Here is a 17,547-nt window from a genome sequence, read left to right on the forward strand (position 1 = left end):
CTGCCATTGATGATTCGTAGATTTTTGTACATGCTACAACATTTTTACCTTACAGCACACATTTTTGGCCATAACTCAAGAATTAATATGCTTATCATGACAAAATATAATAAATATATATTTTATTTAATTTCTTCAAAGTCTTCAAGTCAGCATTGCCACTGCAATTTCTTGAGAGATTGTATTTTCTAATTGCTAAAAGAAGTTAAACGTTGTGGGACATCTCAGTGTCATACAGACCAAAAAATAAAATACATATAGTACCACAGAAACCAATTTCAACATGATAAACAGGGGAAAACTTACAGGAAATACAAAAGATCTAAAGATGAAATGAGACGAGAGGAGAATCAGAGAGAACAGTCTCGGAATTTTCAGATGTTCTTGTTTTACACATTGGAGAAGGAACAAATATGAAAAGTCTTTTTGAAAAGTATTACAAATATCCACATACAGTAAGACTCCTGGTGTTTCAAATGCTCTCATCAGTGTTTAATCACCCTATTTCCCTGAGAGTCTTGAGTAAAGAGCATCTCATCTTCCTCGTCCTCTTCCACCAAAGACTTGTAAGAACTTGTTCTCACAACCCCAGTGCTGAAGTTACTCGGATCTTTGAGCGGACTCCTGACTTGCAGACCTCTATGCGCTATCACCCTGAAGCCTTCAGAGTCCTGGGTAAATAACATGGCCAGACTGTCCTCATCAGCTTCTCTGCTTTGCTGCTTTCGTGCTGGTTTTTTAAAGGGTGCACTACTTGGTTTTGTCCACTTGAACTGTGAGATGCTGCTCTCGGCATCATCAGCTTTATTCCACGGTTGATCTTTGATGTGTTTTCGGGGTGATGGAGTTTTTGGTTCCGTCCGTTCATTATTTGAAACAGGGTCAATCTGAGAGAAAGGTGAGCGCTTACGTGGGGACTTAGAAAACAAATACCTGCTGTTTTCTTTCTCATCCTCCAACTGAGAAGAATATAAATATTTCCAGGATTTCTGAGTCGAGGTTTTTCCCTTCAGATCCATCCGAAATCCAAAGTCGTCCTCACATTGAAGACTGTTTAGGAAACAGTCATTAACATTCTCTGCTTTTGTATTTGTCTGACTAGTCAGGTAAGATTCACTGTCAGCGTATTGGCTGTAGGTGAGCAGTGGGTCCTGACTCCATGCCTGTGGAAGAGGCTGACTGTCATCTGATAATGAGGAGGTGTCAGTGAACCTCCTCTTACTCTGAGGTGGGTTTAACTCCTCAGGCTGCTCTTCCTCAGACTGACAGTACGAGTTCTGAGGAGGTGTTTGGGCTGCTTCACCTTGCTCCAGCCACAGTGTTGCCTCTCGCTGAGTTAAATTTTCACTTCCCCACTCCTGATCCACACCAGGCTCAGAGTCCCAGTTTTCAAGATGTGTTCCTCGTCTTCGTTTTGTCCCTGATGCAACAGGAGCACTAACCCTTGAGGCTGATGCTGAGGAGAAGAACTGCACTGGATCCATGTTTGGTTCATCAGAGGTAGACTTCTCCTTGAGAACTTTTGGTAGATGGAATAAGCAAGCATTCAGTTATCACAAAGCAAATATAAATTTAAGCAAGTCAACAGTCTACTGCAGCTTTAGCACCTTCGGACAATTTTCTTCACAGACTGATTTCAGCAGTTTTGACGACTCACCTCTGGGCTGACGTGTGAAGAAGGCTGATATGGAGCTCTGTTTGGTTTTTGGCATTTCCATTTTCGTCTGGGTGAAGTTGAGAGCCACAGCCAAACTATATCCTCTACCTTCAGCAAAGGGGTTCAGCAGTTTAGAAATGGGACGACGGGTGAGACGTTTCTGAAATGAAAGATGAGCCGAATGAAACATGGTCTCACTAAAACGCTGAGGAGTAATAATAGCATGAGAGAATTTTGATAATGTTAATTGTAAATAGTTATATACTGTAACATCGAATCACAAGTAAACAGTGCTAAGATATAGAGATAGAGAACGGATGTTAACACCAGGTCTGAACAGAATCTCTACAGCAGCTTACACAGTTTTACCTGTTTGGCTTTTCCTTTGAGTTGCACAGTGTCCAGCCAAACCCCACACTCCTCTTGGGCAGTGGTCTGCAGAGCCGGCCTGGAGCTCTTCATGGTGGAGAGTGAATGAAAGCTCTACAGTGAATTTAAATAAAAGAGAAAGTGAATTAAAATTAACTAGACAATCATATATAAACGGTCACTGCAGGATTTATCAGGAGCAATAACACGTTTCTGTTATAGCTGTTTAGACGATTCGTATATATTTGGATATTATTAAAGTTACTAAGTTCATAACATATTTTAGTGATCTCTCTAACTTATTAATTCACACTTTCAAAATATAATAGTTCTGAGTTACAAGACCGGTGCTAGCTCTCAGTTAGCTAACTTCACAAGTAGCTGGGTGGTGTTCGACGATCAAACATCACGCCATTACTTAGGTTTTCCACATAAATGAAATCGTGAGACACAGGCACTGACCTGGACGTGGCAGGTGGAGGGTTTCAGCTTCCCTGTGAACCTTTATAATTCTTTATAACTCTTTATAACTCTGATCTTTTCTGGTCGCTTTGAAACTCGTCCGCGTTTCCCTCTGTTTGAGTCTGGCGCCTCCACGACGGGCTGCCGCTGACGTTTGACTGTGTAAAAACCATAAAATATGTTACAAACCTTTTTTAAAACTTATTTACTGCAAAATCTTCCTCAAAACATTATTTGCAAAATGCCTTAAAATAAACTAATTCCGTTCAACGCGCTAATGTAATTTATTTTTAAAGTGTTGCTTTTCAGTCAGGCAGAGTGAACACCTAATATTTTGACGTGTGCCCGGGTCCTCGCACGAGGGTGTGTTTACATCGCGTCACAGCAGTTTGTCGAAGGGGTGAGCTAAGTGTCTTTTTATTTCTCTTATTAATCACTGATCCTGAAATAACATTCATATCCAATGGGTTTACTAACTCCTCCAGCACTAACAGTCGCTGGTACAGAGTCTGGTGTCCATAAGCAGCTAACTGTGGGGCCGAGCTACTATAGATCACAAAGGAAATGCTTACGAGCTAGCATCTGAAGCTAACTTCGGGCTAGTTCGACAAAACAGGACACAAGAAACCGGTAATCTTTGTGTAGGTGGGGGGTTTTACTCAAATCCTCAGTGGATCTGTTTATTTGGGTGAATGACAGCGATGAACGAATATGTGATTTACACCTTTACAACTGCGGGTTGAGAATGAGGCCATAACTGATTCTTATTTTCATTATTGATTATTCTGGCGATTACTTTCTTAACTAATCGATTAATGTGTGGTCTAATCGACTAAACTGTCAAACATACCCATTATGACTTCCTGAAGTCCGACATGATCTCTTTACATTGCTTGTAATACACAGAAAACAGTGGTACATCCTCTCAAATAACAAACTGGGGAATTTCTGGATTGTTTGCTTATGATTGACTAAATCTATCAGCATTTTATTGGACCTGTTTGATTTTTTACGTCTTTATAATGTTTTTTATGTGCATTTTATTGTTGGTGGAGGGTTTCACCAGAGAAAGAATTGGGTCATTCCAACTTATATCCTTTTTTTGATATGGGTCACAGGGAGATGGTTTTCATGGTTTTTCAGTGTGGCACCAAAGTGAGATTATTTGACACGGAATGACCCAATGGTGTTAGAAAAAAATCTACAATACCAAAAAGTAAAGTATACACTATTTGTGGGTTTGCTTGAAGTTGCATTTAGTTTTTCAGTCAAACTCCTTGTATCTTGTTGTCAATAAATAATAGTGATAATCCCCCCCCCCAGCCCAAGCTAAGTAAAATATAACACTGTGGAAAACTCATTCATACATGGTTGGATTTTTGACTGTCCCAGATGAAGACATTTGACAAATAGTTACATTATTCTTTTTGCAGATAAATCTGACACATCAGCATCATGTTCCACGGGATACCAGTGTCAGGAGTTGTTGGGGGAGGTAAGACATTCAAATATGTTTGATAGCTTCAATTTAGGTTATCAGATTGTAGAAGCATCAAAGTTTCAACAGTAAATGTTTCTCAAAACATGTAATTATTTTTTTTTCATCAGCTCCGGCCAACAAACCTGAGTTATATGAGGTAAAACTATTATTTTTTTATTCTTATCAAACGTAACATTTATAAGGGTTGTTGTTTCTACAAGAAATGTTAGATTGGGTTCAATAAATACTTTTGATATTCTACTTGTAACCCAGAGAAAGTCTTTGACCACAAATCATATCTTTTTCAGGAAGTTAAATTATACAAAAATGCAAGGGAACGAGAGAAGTAAGTGTGAAATACATTTCCAGTTATCTAGTTTGAACACAATGTATCCCAGGGGTTCATGTTGCCAGTTTTGTAACGCTTCTTTATTAACCCTGTTCCTAAAGGTTTGATAACATGGCAGAGTTGTTTGCTGTCGTCAAGACCCTGCAGGCCTTGGAGAAGGCTTACATCAAAGACTGTGTCACACCTAATGAGTACGTTATACGTAATTTTAATATGTTGTTTTTACAAGTCGGACAGAATACCACTCATGACTTTGATAATACGTTTTTATTAATGTGAGTATTTTTCTGTTTCAGGTACACAGCTTCCTGTTCCAGACTCTTGGTTCAGTATAAAGCTGCATTCAAACAAGTGCAGGGATCTGACGTGGGCTCCATCGACGACTTCTGCAGGAAGTACAGAGTGAGTTCTGAGTGCAGATCACTTTTGACCCATTTGTCCTATATTTTTAGATAGATTTTATTTCTCTGATGCTACCTGAATACGGATCTTGTCATATTGTTCCTTAGCTCGACTGCCCACTCGCCATGGAAAGGATTAAGGAGGATCGGCCAATCACCATCAAAGATGACAAGGGCAATCTGAACCGCTGCATTGCAGACATTGTCTCTGTATGTCCTCGCTTTCTTCCATCATATTAAACAGTCTGTTAGAGTCTTATTTTAGATGAATTGTTCCAGTCGTGTCTTTGGTTGAATGATTTATTGGGTTCAAATTGAGCACCAAGTAGCTGAAGTGCTTTCATTTCATTTGGCTCATCCTCTGGTCGGTTGCCAGCTGTGACCACTGCCAACTTTTAACTCAGCTCATACAATCAGACAAACTAATTATATCAGAGGACAGATAGTGTGGGACCAGCAAAGGTTGTTTGCCCTGATTGTGTTGCTGACAGTAGAAAACACTTCTTCTTTTTGCTGACTGTCTAAGTTTGAAAATATGTTGAGCATTGTCTCATTGTGTTTCACTTTCTCTCATGTTCTCCGACCTTTAGCTCTTCATCACTGTGATGGACAAGCTGAGACTGGAGATCAGGGCCATGGATGAGGTAAATGGAAACCTTCAGACTGTTGTCAGACTCATCATACGGGTTACTTAAGTGGATACCTGACACTTCTTATTCCTTTGGTCCAGATCCAGCCAGACCTGAGGGAGCTGATGGAAACCATGAACAGAATGAGCAACATGCCTCCAGACTCAGAGGCTAAGGACAAAGTCAGCCTCTGGTCAGTTAGAATGGACCACCCAGTATTTATGTTGTAAAGCTTAATGCAAATTCAGTGCTGGGTGCTATGCTACTGTATGTAAATGTAGTCACTGTGACACACACATACAACAGCTCTGACACGTATTCTTCATTTGCAAGGTTTATAATGTCCAGTTGTTGTCAAAACTTTACAAAAGGTGTTCATTTGACTTTATGTTAATTGCTGAGGTCATAGTTATTGGTGCTCTTGTACTCCATTGTTGGGAAATGTTTACTTCATAATAGGAAAGGGAGTGGCCAAAACATTCCATTAGATTTTACAGGTGAGTGTGAGTAGTAGTCTGAGTTCGCCTTTGATTGGTGTCAGACCTCTGTGAATTTCTAGTTGGAGTTAAACCGGCAACCATCACACCAAAAGAAAACTTTATTCATATTTATTTATGTTGGAGCACAGCGTTTATTGGCAGTGATAGATTTACATTCTACTGTATCAAGTATATTGTTATTATTATTATAACTTTTACTTAAAGTATTATGAAAAGTAGTGTAACCTGACGGCTGCTTGCAGTAGCTAAAATATCTGCACTGCAGTAGCATTGCAGTTACACCGCTTCAAGACAAATCTGCATTTTAAAACCACAATTCATCTCCACTATGTTCTATACGATATACGTTTGGTCTTAATCGCCATCTTTCTTGATCTTATCTCGTCAGGTTGACCACCCTCAGCAGCATGTCGGCCTCAGACGAATTGGATGATAACCAGGTGCGCCAGATGCTGTTTGACCTGGAGTCGGCCTACAATGCCTTCAACCGCTTCCTCCACTCCTCCTAAAAACATCTCCCCACCCTGGAACCATGTGTCTGAAATTCTGACTTTAAAACCCACTAAGTGAAAAGAATCTCTACTTTATCTCCTTATGGTTATTGGTAAGGAGAGGATTTGTCTGGGAACAGGTTTTCTCTCGTCTGATTCTCCATTTATTTCCTTTCTGTCTTCACATTGGTTCCCTTTGTCGTTATTTATGTTGTGTATATCCACCACCACCACTGTTTGTGGTACATCGCGCTGCCTGCAGCCTGCAGCCTCCACCACTGGACTCTGCCTGTGCTTTGAGATCCTCCATTGGCCTGTTTTCTATCCAAACGTGTCTGATAAATCCTTTAACACTGGCTGTTTGATTCTGATTTTGACAAAACAGTTTACTTCTAACTTTTTACTGTAGATTAAAAAGAAAAGGAATAATTTTATACTTGGGTTTTGCAGAGCACCAACACAGAGGCATGAATCAATTTTATTGGGCAAATTATGCACATGAAGAAAAGGTTGCAACAGCCAAAGCCTTTGTATTATTGGAAAGATAAATATATATTTTCTTTTTGGTACCCTAAATGTTTCCACTATCCATCACTGGGGGACATTTTTGTGTAAATGTAAAATTCTTCAATAGTTCGCACATGAGTAAAAGTTCAACTGATCAAATGGAGCTGAAGTAGTTGTTGGGAAACATTATTAGACTGCACTCTAAATTAATCATTATATTGAAACTGGTGGAAGGAAATGTTTTCTCTTTATTTGTCTCCAGTTTGTCTTCTGTTAACATGCCTAATCCATATTTCCTTTCGAAGTGAGGGTTTGGCCACATGAAGTGGGCAAAAGAGAGGTGGACACACCCCCTCCTTATTTTGCTTACTAAATATGTTTCAACCCTCAAACACCAGTAGGGAGAACATATTTATTAAGATTTATCATTGTAAATAATAGTTTTGATTTTTAAATAAAAGCATGTAACATCTTTTTAGAAATAAAGTTGAAAAGTCTACCTCCGACTTTGTGTCTGTTTTGTGTGAATAAGATGAAAATGTTCCAAATGGAGGAAACCTACATCCTCCACTCTTTATCAATCACAACATGCTTGATTTGTAGATAATCTTTTACAGTGCTGAGGTTTTGATTCATTTCTGGGGAGTCCTGGGTTTGACAGAGGACTTGGCATATATTTGAAAAGGCATGTGTGGATCTGTTGACCTCAGAAAGCATGACCCATTGTCCTCTCTGTGTTTCCTTTGTGCAGACTGAGGGGTCATCTTAATGATTTCCCTCAAATCCAGCTCATAATACCCACACTTGATAACTGCCTCAGAGCTGGCGCCTACTCCTTTAGTTCTGGATATAGAGGAGCCACATTGGTTTGTGCTCTGGAGATTCTTTCCATATTTTTATTCAAGAGTGTACCTTTTTAGTTTGAGAGCAGGACTTGTTGATTTCACGTTCAGATTTTGTAATCACTATACATGGCAATCTATAGGTTTGGGGACTTTTGTCAGACTTTTGACCTGCACAAAAAAAAGAGGAGAAATCAGAGAGCAGACATTTCACATGACCACAGAAGCGGCGTGAGTGCGAGGAGAAATCAATAAGTCTGCTCTTAAATAAAGATAGGGAGAAAAAAAAACCTTCATCCACTGACACTGATCCAGGAACTCACAGAACCGTGGTTACCTCCATAACCTCCGCCTGCGTTTGTGCTGCGGCTCCTTTAAGAGGCAGGAAGCAAGCGTATTCGTTACCAAGACGACAAAAAATGACAAAACTCCTCGGGTGGTGTGGTTTGTTTGTCAGCAGCAGCGAGGAAGTCTCCAAACTCACATCTCAGCTGGACAGAGAGGAAGACATCAAACTTACATCTCAGCTGGACAGAGAGGAAGTCTCCAAACTTACATCTCAGCTGGACAGAGAGGAAGTCTCCAAACCTACATCTCAGCTGGACAGAGAGGAAGACATCAAACTTACATCTCAGCTGGACAGAGAGGAAGACTCCAAACTTACAACTAAGCTGTATTACAGAGAGGAAGTCTCCAAACTGACATCTCATTGAGGAAGACTACAAACTTACATCTCAGCGAGGAAGTCTCCAAACTTACATCTCAGCTGGACAGAGAGGAAGGCTCCAAACTCACATCTCAGCTGGACTCATCTCAGCTGGACACATTCCAGCTGGTAGACGGAGGTGGGAAACTAACCTGCTGCTTCCTGACTCCGCTCTGATTTACTGAACACGACGTGTGACTGATCAATGACCTGGATGCTGCAGCTCTGACCAAACCTGTTTTTTGGACAGTCAAAGTCTGTCTCTATATATAGTCTGTCGGTAGAATCAGAGAGAATGGTGGAGACTTCTGCATGAGGACAAGTAGGAGCTGTTGGAAAAATGAGTAAAAAATATGAATCAGCAAACGTGTCTGAGGTGGAGGAGCACATTTCTCAGAAGTATGAAATCAAGAAGAGACTTGGGAAGGGGGTGAGTGAAATGTATAACTACTTAAATCATTGAATATTGAATGTCACTGATCTAAATGATTCATAACTTAACAAAATGGATATCTCTCTCATACATGTACAAAAGATGTTGTTTTTTAAAGTTGCCATTTCAGTTTTCAGCCTTACATCAACTGTTGCAAACCCCACATTTAGCTTCACACTTTACATTTCTACCTGCGCATTCATGCTCAGACCTCTGCTGTGCTACAGCCTCAAAAATAAATTCCTGACATACTTAAGGTCCTCAGTTAAAACCAGTGTTGCAAGCAAAGGGGTTTATTTACTCTGGCAGGACAAACTTTTCTCTCTGCAGATCAGCTGACGTGTGTGTGTGTGAGGACATTTGCTCCCTTCAGAGTCCCCAACCTCTTTTGTTTTCCTCTCTCCTGGCACAATCACAGCGTGCAGGGCTAAAAACAGCCTGGTTTTCTTTCCACAGCCTCTCCTCCTCCACAGAGACCATACAAATTGGTGCTGGGGTTTCTAAACATGCAGGTGGGAACTGCTGCCACGTAGACAGGTCATATTGGCTCACCAAGCGTACCTGAGGGCGACCGTGACTCGGGTTACACAGCTGTTCGACCTGTTCACAGTTGACTGATGGGGTGGTTGCATCCTCTGCAGCGATGCTTGAGGAAACCGAGCGGTTGTAAACACAGGGGCTTGGTGCTAAACGACTGTAGAACGTCATAAAGTGGTTTCACAGGAGAAGATTGCTTTAAATTGTTCTGTTGTTTTGTTTCTAGCCCGTTTCTCCTCTCTGTTGTGTTGACAGAGAGGAACCAGTGTTGTCTAAATCGTATCCACTGCCCCTGATGACAGACTTCTCCTTGTGTCGTTACAATAACAGTATTCTCTGATGCTCTGATGCTTGACTTCACACTGTCTCCCTTCACTATAGACAAAGCTGTAGCCACATTGTGGACACAGAGGTCACATCCTAAGATTTTTTTCCTAAAAAATATTGGTATATATATGTCCATTTCAAAAAGCCCTCACAGATTATTTGAAATTACAAACATACACTGCTCTTATGACCTTAGTTAGTTTTGCCTGGTTTACATCCTGCTGTTTGTTAAACTTGGTACAGAACTTAGCCTGTAAATAAAGATGGACGACATGTCTCCATTTCCTCCCACTATCCAGAAATAAAGCCAAAATATACCTGATACGGGCACCGCCATTTTGCACATTTGCAGCCATAGTCACCAACGCGATTGGGGTAAGGGGCTGCGGCAGCAAGCTCTCAATCAATCACACATCAGTCTCAGCTGTCAGTCATGACATCTTATCCCGTTTTTATAGAATTTATAAGTAAAGCAACACTTACCGAAAAACAAAAACCTAAAGGTACCTAAAATGGATGTATAACCTATACTGTAGCCAGCCAGATCAAGATGCTTTGGCTTCACTTGTGGGGAGCTGTCATGTCGGCCATCTTTATATACAGTCTGTGGTACGGATTATAAGCCCATGCCCTTGGGCAAGGGTGAAGAAGTGACCTGATGTTGTTCATCAGTATTTTGTGTCTGTCTCAGGCCTATGGCATCGTATGGAAGGCAGTCGACAGACAGAGCGGAGAGATCGTGGCTGTGAAAAAGATCTTTGATGCCTTCAGAAACAGGACTGACGCCCAGGTGTGTACTCTCTGATCTACAAAACCAGCTATTATAATTGTTATCTATACACTTTGATCGTATTTACTGTAGAGCCACCTTGTATGAATGAGCTTACTCACCTGCCCCAATAAAAAGAGGTGGTTGGTTTATGATTACATGGAACAGGAGCGTTTAGTCTGCCGAGTTTATTGCTGCAGGTTGTTTGTGAGATTCATAATATGACTGATGTGTTCTTTTTGTTTTGCAGCGGACATTCAGAGAAATCATGTTCCTTCAGGTAATGATACAAATCTGATCATTTCCTTAGTTTAGGACTGACAGAGGAATAATATCAGTCCCACTCTCTACCTTCTCCATAATTTATTTTGCATGTTTTAACTGTACAAAGTATGAGAGACAAACTTCTCATGACAAACAAGAATTGTCCGTGAATGAGCTCCATCAGTAATTTGCCATAAAACCTTTAAATGAATTACAAAGAAAAAGCCCACATAACCACAAGGAAATGCTCTTTATACTCCCATTATTCATTAACAGTATTTATATGTTAATTGCTGTACTTATTACTCATATACTGCAGCAGCCGTACCCTGGCCTTCCTACTAGGACACAGCACAGTTATTCTTCCTTGAGTGTTTCATCATGTTGTTAATAAGTAAATAGAATAAATCAAAAAAAGAATGAATAGAAAAGAGGGCAAAAAAGTCCATTCGTTGAAAAATTCGTCCATAAAGCTTTTATGAGTTTTGTCTGAAATGTTAAAACCTGCATCAAGATTCACATGTGATGTGTAAGGCTTTGGCTGCTTTTGCTCGCTGCTACGTCAATTGAAAATTAAAAATGACTAAAACCATTTTTTTCATTTGGCTTTAGCTTTGTTATTATCCTGAATGAGCCTTGCTTTGCAGACAGCTATTAGACACAGGTCACAGAAACTCACTGGGCTTTTATTTTCTTGGGTTACATATTCCTGTCTCACTCTTTATCTGCTGACCTACATACGTGTGGCACTGCCCCGTAATCTGCTGCCGTCATCTTCCAGTGAAACTCCAGCTTTGGGTTTTGGAGTGACTGTTATGTAACCTCTGTTGAAACTGTCCCTGTTGTTTACCCAACCCTGAGCCAATACCTGCCAGTTATTATAGGTCAAACAGTAGCCACAGTGCACAGTACCTACTCTGTTGTTTCCCTTGCTTAAACTCTCTATTCTTTATGCAGGAATTTGGTGATCATCCCAACATTGTCAAACTTCTAAATGTCATCCGAGCCCAAAACGACAAAGACATTTACCTCATTTTTGAATACATGGGTGAGTATTATTGCTCGGCGTGCGGAGCTGCTCAGTTGTGACACACAAATAATCAGCGCTGATGGTGAGGGCTGCAGTGGTGCTTCAGTTTTACTTGGCACTGAAAAAAGGCTGAGGTGTGTGTGTGTGCGTGTGTGTGCCTCTTGCTTCCATCGGCCGCCTGCGCCCTCTTACTGCTGAGTCCACACATTGGCCTCCCCCTCTCTGCAGTCTAATCCATGAGTGTGCACCAGCGTCACAGCACAGTCCACCACTGTTTCACTCCAACATCTTGTTTCCTGGGTGCCTCTGAGTGTGTGATTGCTGAGGAGGACTTGCACTCCAATCATGGGGTGATATTACTGTGGCCACCATATTAACAGTCACATGTGCTCTCTGCTCTGATCCAGATTCTGACCTGCATGCAGTGATTAAGAAAGGCAACCTCCTGAAGGACATCCATAAACGTTATGTGATGTACCAGCTCTTCAAAGCCGTTAAATACCTGCACTCAGGAAACGTTATCCACCGAGACCAAAAGGTTTGCTACTGCCTCTCTCAAATGGATACTATTTAGGAATAATGATATAAATAAAATATGAAGCATATGATTACATATTAACCATCAGTCCCCTTAAATTCACCCATAACATATCCTTCCACCAGGTTTCATGGTAATTCATCCAGTGAACAAACCAACAGACAGACAAACAAAAAAAGTTCATGGTGGAGGAAACTATTTAAAATCAAACATATATTTTGTACGTACAGATACAAATTCAAGTTAATTTATTAAAGGTACAGTGTTAATATAAATACATTAATAGTGCATGTACATGTCTGCAGCAACGATTGTTACATGCCAAAGATTTCTCTTATTCTTTTCACTCCTTGTATAATTTCTGTTTTCCTACCTTGCTTAGGTGGGGCACTACAAATGACCTTTGGATTGATATGTGAAAATCGAACTATTATTGTCCTTGTGAAGATTGTTTCTCTTGCCTGTGTTTCCCACACAGCCGTCCAACGTGCTGCTGGACACTGACTGTGTGGTCAAGCTGTGTGATTTCGGCCTGGCCAGATCACTCAACCAGATCCAGGAGGACAGTGGGAATCCTGCGCTGACGGAGTACGTGGCGACGCGGTGGTACCGAGCCCCTGAGATCCTGCTGGGGTCCACAAGGTATCGAATGTTCTGAGCATCTGCTGACAGTAACCGCATCTTCAACGTGGCATCATGATTCGAGGAACACAGTGGTTGTTTTGAGGCTGTAACAGGAGTACGTCTCGTCCAAAGGTACACTAAAGGTGTGGACATGTGGAGCCTCGGCTGTATCCTGGGAGAGATGCTGCTGGGAAAAGCCCTGTTCCCTGGGACATCCACCATCAACCAGATAGAGAAGATCATGAGTGCCATACCCCACCCGAGCCCAGAAGGTGAACCTCAAAGTTAAATTAATTTAAATGATTAACAGTTTCCTTTTACTTTAGATTAATTATAACCTTTTTATTTTTCAGATGTTATCGCAATCAAGTCTGAATATGGATCTTCTGTCATTCAGAGAATGTTGCTGAAGTAAGAAAATATAAATTTATATTGTGTAGTTCATGTTTTACTGTACATAGCATATGTTTTTGTTTATAAGGTCGTGTAAATCTGCTCATCTAAGTAACCAACATAGATATTGCATTTCACTTAGTCAGCTCACATATATCTTTTTATTCATACATGAATGCAGACTGTGTACAGTTCATGCTTGGCCTCTTTCTGACCTTGTCACTCCATGTGCAAGGGGAATTAAAGGAGGAGTGACGATAACAGATGACTTCCCCTCCACTGGGGAGGTGCTGGGCCTCATTACATGCTCACGGTGCAGGAACAGATTAGTGCAGAGATGCAGTGACGTAACAGTGACAAAGCAAAATCATAAACATAGCAAGGGCAGCTTAAAAAGGCCATCTTGTTGCAAAGGATACATTTGTTATTTGTTGTATAAGAGATATTTGAGATGGCGTGAAGAGTCAAATCCTCTACTTGGACTTGCTTGCATGCTTTGCTGTATTTCATATCTTTATGATAGATTTAGATTTTTTTCTATTCAAATGCTCTCCTTTCTTTGCCAGACCACAGGTTCCTGTAGAGGATCTTCTCCAGCCGTCTGCGCCTCCTGATGCTCTGGACCTGCTGAGGGGTTTGCTAGTTTTCAACCCAGACAAGCGACTGACTGCAGAGCAAGCCCTCCAACACCCATATGTAGCCAGGTACCAAGGAGCACGCATTCAGACTGATTCATGGACGAGTAACTGTGGTCAGGTTTTCCAGATTATTGTAGAGATGTCTTTTATGACAATCTCTTATTTGTTATTTATGAATTTTGCCTGTACTGGATCAGGATGAGTAAATGTGTATCACTATGTCATTTTATCCCCATTACGTGCTTTTATTTATCGTTAACTGTTTTCTGTCCCTGAGGTTCCATAATCCAACGAAGGAGCCAGCTTTTTACTATGATGTAGTGCTGCCAGTGGACGATGGTGTACAATTATCTGTGGTTCAGTACCGCAACAAACTTTACGAGGTAGGAAATGAGTCAATAATGATCAGGACGAATTAAGATTAAACAGATTTTAACACAGTAGATCACATTACATTAGGTTTACTGCAATAAAACTCATTAGTCAGTAGTTATTGTTTCCGCTGATCTGATCATACTGATGAAACCCTTCTGCGTTTTCCTCGTCTCTACCTGCAGATGATGGTGGAGAGGAGAACCAATCAGGGGATGTTGAGACTGATCCAGCCGAAGGACAGAGAGTGTGTCAGTAGCAGGGAGAGGCCCGGTGTGAATGATAAAGTGGAGAAGGGGCCGGTGGCAGTGAATGGAGATGGTCATGGCGACAATGAGGGGAAACCAGCGCATGAAAAGTCTGATGAAGAAAAACAAGTGCCTTCGGAAGCGGCCGTTGCCAAACCCGAACCTGTGATTGTATCCACCCAGCCGGCTGTGGAGAAGAGTCCATTATCAAGCCCAGCCTTAGGGAAACCCACATATAATCCCATCACACATGCCCCAAGTACGTCTGTATCTCTACAGGTTCCACACATGGCTTGGTGTCAAACTGTAGAGCTTTTTTAGTTTTAATTGTAATATACATACCATAAATATAGCATTTTGGAAGTTCTGAAGCCTTGTATTTATTTTTGCTCATATTTGCAATCTTGTTTATTTGCTCTTTTATCAGATAGTTTCTAAGTCAAATAGAAATGTTTAGACTTTTTTAATTTAACATTTGAGAATCGTGCTTGTTTTTAAATGAACAAAATTGTATGAATGGTTGTATTACTCAAATTAAGGAACTGAAAAAGTATTGTTTAGGTGTCAATGCAGAAAGAAATACCATAAAACGATACCCAGCCCTAGTTCCACTCCTTCACAATAAAGGCGAACCAATGCAGCTGCATGTATTTGACGTAAATCTGTCATTTTCTCATGTAGAAAACACAAACCTCTTCTTCTCCTCATTCAGATGGTTATGTTAGGAGTCCGGCTGCTCCTCCGCAGTACCACCACTCCACTGCAGCCAGTAGGAAACCTTTGGGACAGACCAGTAATGAAAGTGCAACAACATCACCAACAGAGGGCGCTAACGCAGTAAGCACCAGACCGCTGTTCCCTTACTGTTCACATTTGTGTTCTATTGCTGTGATGTAATCTTGGTTTACGTTATTTTTACACCCTTTTTATTTTTGATCATTCGCTCCCACTGTGATTCACTTTGATCCTCATGGTGTCTCTTCTCCCTCCTTTCATTAGTCCATGGACCAGATTCTCCAGCGTGGTCGCTCAGCCCCTGTGGCTCATAACCGTTCCTTTTCCTTGACCCTCAACCAAACGCAGAACAACCTGCTGTTGCGTAAGGATGAGTCACCTTTGACCTCCGGGCTATCGGTCACATCTGCACGTCTGGTCAGTTCTCTGCACCTCAGGACAGTTAAAATATGACTCAATGTCAGGATGCAGTTTCAGGCTATTTGCATGCATGAAATGTAGATTTTAAACATAGAATGCAAGAAAATAGAAATGCAAGAAAATAAATGGATATTTAAAACTTTGGGAGCTTTACATGGAATGGCTGTTCTAACATGTCTAAATTTATTTTTATCCCCATGCAGAACCAACGCTCCAACCCTCAGGTTCATGAGGCTCGTCCCCCAGCGCGGTTCAGCAAGAAAGTATTTCAGAGTCACTGTAACGTGGCAGCTGCCGGTGACCCTCGAGCCAAGCTTGGTAGTTATTCCCAGGCCTATGGTACGATCAATAAGACTGAACTGGACAATCTGCTTCGAAGTCGTCCTTCCAACAAGTGACTGCTGTCGTGTCAGTGGTTGCATAGAGCCTGGGTGGCACGTGTCGAAACACACAACAAAGTCTGTCTTGTAATAGGATGATAGAGGCGTGAGGTAAACTGGAAGAAATGTTGTAAGGAGAAACAGTTATTAGGTCAAACACATCTTGTGTACTGTGAATGTAACCATGGAAACATGGATTTCCATTCTCTGTCTGTGACAGTGAATAAATATTTTTACAATGAACTGTGACTTCATACTACATTTATCAAACTGTACCAGAAGTAAATTAAACTATGCAAATTTCACTAATTTTATGAATTGTTTTACGCAGCAGATTTTCTTATAAGACCCTGAGGGAATAATTTCCATTGAGTGTCAGCTGGTTCATCGATACAAATGAACAAGCACAACTTTAACATAGTATCAGCAGAGATATTGCCTGGTCTACCGGACTGTAAAAAGGGACCATGTGTCAAAATGACAAATACATCTATTCTATCCAAAGATCTCAAAAAGGGTGCTGTAGGAGCCCAAACTAGACTTTTCTAGTTTATATGAAGTCAGTGAGTTTAAGATGCACACAGAATAATTGTTTGAATTGATAATATACTGCATGTAATTACATTCATGTGGTTATACATCTATAACCTTCTGTTACAAGTCGAAGTCCTTGCACTCTAAATTAAGAAAAAGTATGGATGTACTACTACTATATAATACTGGTACTCCTGCTGCGGCCCTGCCCTGAGTGTTAATACTGATGCAACAATGTGTAAGCAGCTTTTCACTAATGTAGTTTGTCAACATGGAGCCAGTTCATCTTCTTCAGAAGCACTTCAGTCAATCTCAAGGGTTGGGAGATGATTCATTTGAGAGGAAGGAAGAAAATACAAAGTTTTGCTGTACTTATTTTTCAAAAAGTGTCTATAATCATTGTTTTTTACAGGAGATACTGGATAGATATATTTATACAGCACATTGAAAACAACAGCCAAAATGCTTTAGAAAGGATAAGATTACACTTTACTGTCTGAATGTACTTCCAAAATGTGTCTTGTGTCCCCAGATGTGCTGTTTCACATACAAAAAACATATAACCAAACAACAAGGCAAATACATATTCACTTTATGAATAAAACGCTGCATTGCAATTGATATAATCACTCCCTTTGACTTTTATTGCTCAGTCCAGACAGGGACGGACACTGAGGCCTACTCAGATATAAAAAGGCTCAACTAAAAGGCATAGACGACAAGTCAAAAAAGACAAATACAGTAAAAGGCAATTAAGACAAGTTAAAAAAGACAAAAAGAGTAAAAGACATTGAAGAAAACTTAAAAAAAACAACTGTAAAAGGAGCTAAAGTGAAAAAAGACATAAAATATTGATTGGCATTAACAAGATTATAAGATAGACTCAAAGAAGTGTTTAGAGGATACATAACT

General features: G+C 40.6%; 3 protein-coding genes across 5 annotated transcripts; 2 read left to right on the forward strand and 1 right to left on the reverse strand.

Annotated features, from left to right (window-relative positions):
* Nucleotides 1-107: 107 nt before the first annotated feature.
* Nucleotides 108-2,644, reverse strand: LOC117770155 (aurora kinase A and ninein-interacting protein). Its single transcript, XM_034599242.1, has 4 exons — nucleotides 2,489-2,644; nucleotides 2,027-2,140; nucleotides 1,658-1,817; nucleotides 108-1,519 (listed from the first exon to the last, which is right to left on the reverse strand). The coding sequence occupies exons 2-4, from the start codon at nucleotides 2,117-2,119 to the stop codon at nucleotides 486-488; spliced, it is 1,287 nt and encodes a 428-aa protein (XP_034455133.1). The 5' UTR covers nucleotides 2,120-2,140; nucleotides 2,489-2,644; the 3' UTR covers nucleotides 108-485.
* A 195-nt stretch (nucleotides 2,645-2,839) lies between these two features.
* On the forward strand, nucleotides 2,840-7,344 carry vps28 (VPS28 subunit of ESCRT-I). 2 transcript variants are annotated; one of them, XM_034599244.1, is made up of 10 exons: nucleotides 2,840-2,888; nucleotides 3,922-3,983; nucleotides 4,097-4,125; nucleotides 4,277-4,314; nucleotides 4,419-4,508; nucleotides 4,614-4,719; nucleotides 4,827-4,928; nucleotides 5,309-5,362; nucleotides 5,449-5,540; nucleotides 6,236-7,344. In XM_034599244.1, the coding sequence occupies exons 2-10, from the start codon at nucleotides 3,944-3,946 to the stop codon at nucleotides 6,354-6,356; spliced, it is 672 nt and encodes a 223-aa protein (XP_034455135.1). In that variant the 5' UTR covers nucleotides 2,840-2,888; nucleotides 3,922-3,943; the 3' UTR covers nucleotides 6,357-7,344. The 2 variants fall into 2 exon arrangements, with proteins under 2 accessions (XP_034455135.1, XP_034455136.1); XM_034599245.1 differs by lacking the exon at nucleotides 2,840-2,888 and adding an exon at nucleotides 2,952-3,118 and having other exon boundaries at nucleotides 6,236-6,608.
* A 795-nt stretch (nucleotides 7,345-8,139) lies between these two features.
* On the forward strand, nucleotides 8,140-16,584 carry mapk15 (mitogen-activated protein kinase 15). Of its 2 annotated transcripts, XM_034599235.1 has the most exons (15): nucleotides 8,758-8,823; nucleotides 9,283-9,338; nucleotides 10,382-10,480; nucleotides 10,710-10,739; nucleotides 11,681-11,771; nucleotides 12,161-12,291; nucleotides 12,770-12,933; nucleotides 13,048-13,187; nucleotides 13,269-13,326; nucleotides 13,875-14,012; nucleotides 14,224-14,329; nucleotides 14,504-14,825; nucleotides 15,279-15,403; nucleotides 15,566-15,718; nucleotides 15,925-16,584. In XM_034599235.1, the coding sequence occupies exons 2-15, from the start codon at nucleotides 9,333-9,335 to the stop codon at nucleotides 16,117-16,119; spliced, it is 1,758 nt and encodes a 585-aa protein (XP_034455126.1). In that variant the 5' UTR covers nucleotides 8,758-8,823; nucleotides 9,283-9,332; the 3' UTR covers nucleotides 16,120-16,584. The 2 variants fall into 2 exon arrangements, with proteins under 2 accessions (XP_034455125.1, XP_034455126.1); XM_034599234.1 differs by lacking the exon at nucleotides 9,283-9,338 and having other exon boundaries at nucleotides 8,140-8,823.
* Nucleotides 16,585-17,547: the final 963 nt, after the last annotated feature.

Source organism: Hippoglossus hippoglossus, chromosome 11 (assembly GCF_009819705.1).
Source record: "Hippoglossus hippoglossus isolate fHipHip1 chromosome 11, fHipHip1.pri, whole genome shotgun sequence".
NCBI lineage: Eukaryota > Metazoa > Chordata > Actinopteri > Pleuronectiformes > Pleuronectidae > Hippoglossus > Hippoglossus hippoglossus.

What these genes read in the sequence shown, in the direction of transcription:
- mapk15 (XM_034599234.1), top strand. Translation starts at nt 8,734, where the DNA reads ATGAGTAAAAAATATGAATCAGCAAACGTGTCTGAGGTGGAGGAGCAC. An exon ending in ATCCTGCTGGGGTCCACAAG is followed by an intron (nt 12,934 to 13,047) that starts GTATCGAATGTT and finishes TCTCGTCCAAAG; the next exon opens with GTACACTAAAGGTGTGGACA. An exon ending in TCCCATCACACATGCCCCAA is followed by an intron (nt 14,826 to 15,278) that starts GTACGTCTGTAT and finishes CTCCTCATTCAG; the next exon opens with ATGGTTATGTTAGGAGTCCG.
- LOC117770155 (XM_034599242.1), bottom strand. Translation starts at nt 2,119, where the DNA reads ATGAAGAGCTCCAGGCCGGCTCTGCAGACCACTGCCCAAGAGGAGTGT. An exon ending in TCAAAGGAAAAGCCAAACAG is followed by an intron (nt 1,818 to 2,026) that starts GTAAAACTGTGT and finishes CTTTCATTTCAG; the next exon opens with AAACGTCTCACCCGTCGTCC. An exon ending in CTTCACACGTCAGCCCAGAG is followed by an intron (nt 1,520 to 1,657) that starts GTGAGTCGTCAA and finishes ATCTACCAAAAG; the next exon opens with TTCTCAAGGAGAAGTCTACC.
- vps28 (XM_034599244.1), top strand. Translation starts at nt 3,944, where the DNA reads ATGTTCCACGGGATACCAGTGTCAGGAGTTGTTGGGGGAG. An exon ending in GACTGTGTCACACCTAATGA is followed by an intron (nt 4,509 to 4,613) that starts GTACGTTATACG and finishes TTTCTGTTTCAG; the next exon opens with GTACACAGCTTCCTGTTCCA. An exon ending in ACTTCTGCAGGAAGTACAGA is followed by an intron (nt 4,720 to 4,826) that starts GTGAGTTCTGAG and finishes ATTGTTCCTTAG; the next exon opens with CTCGACTGCCCACTCGCCAT.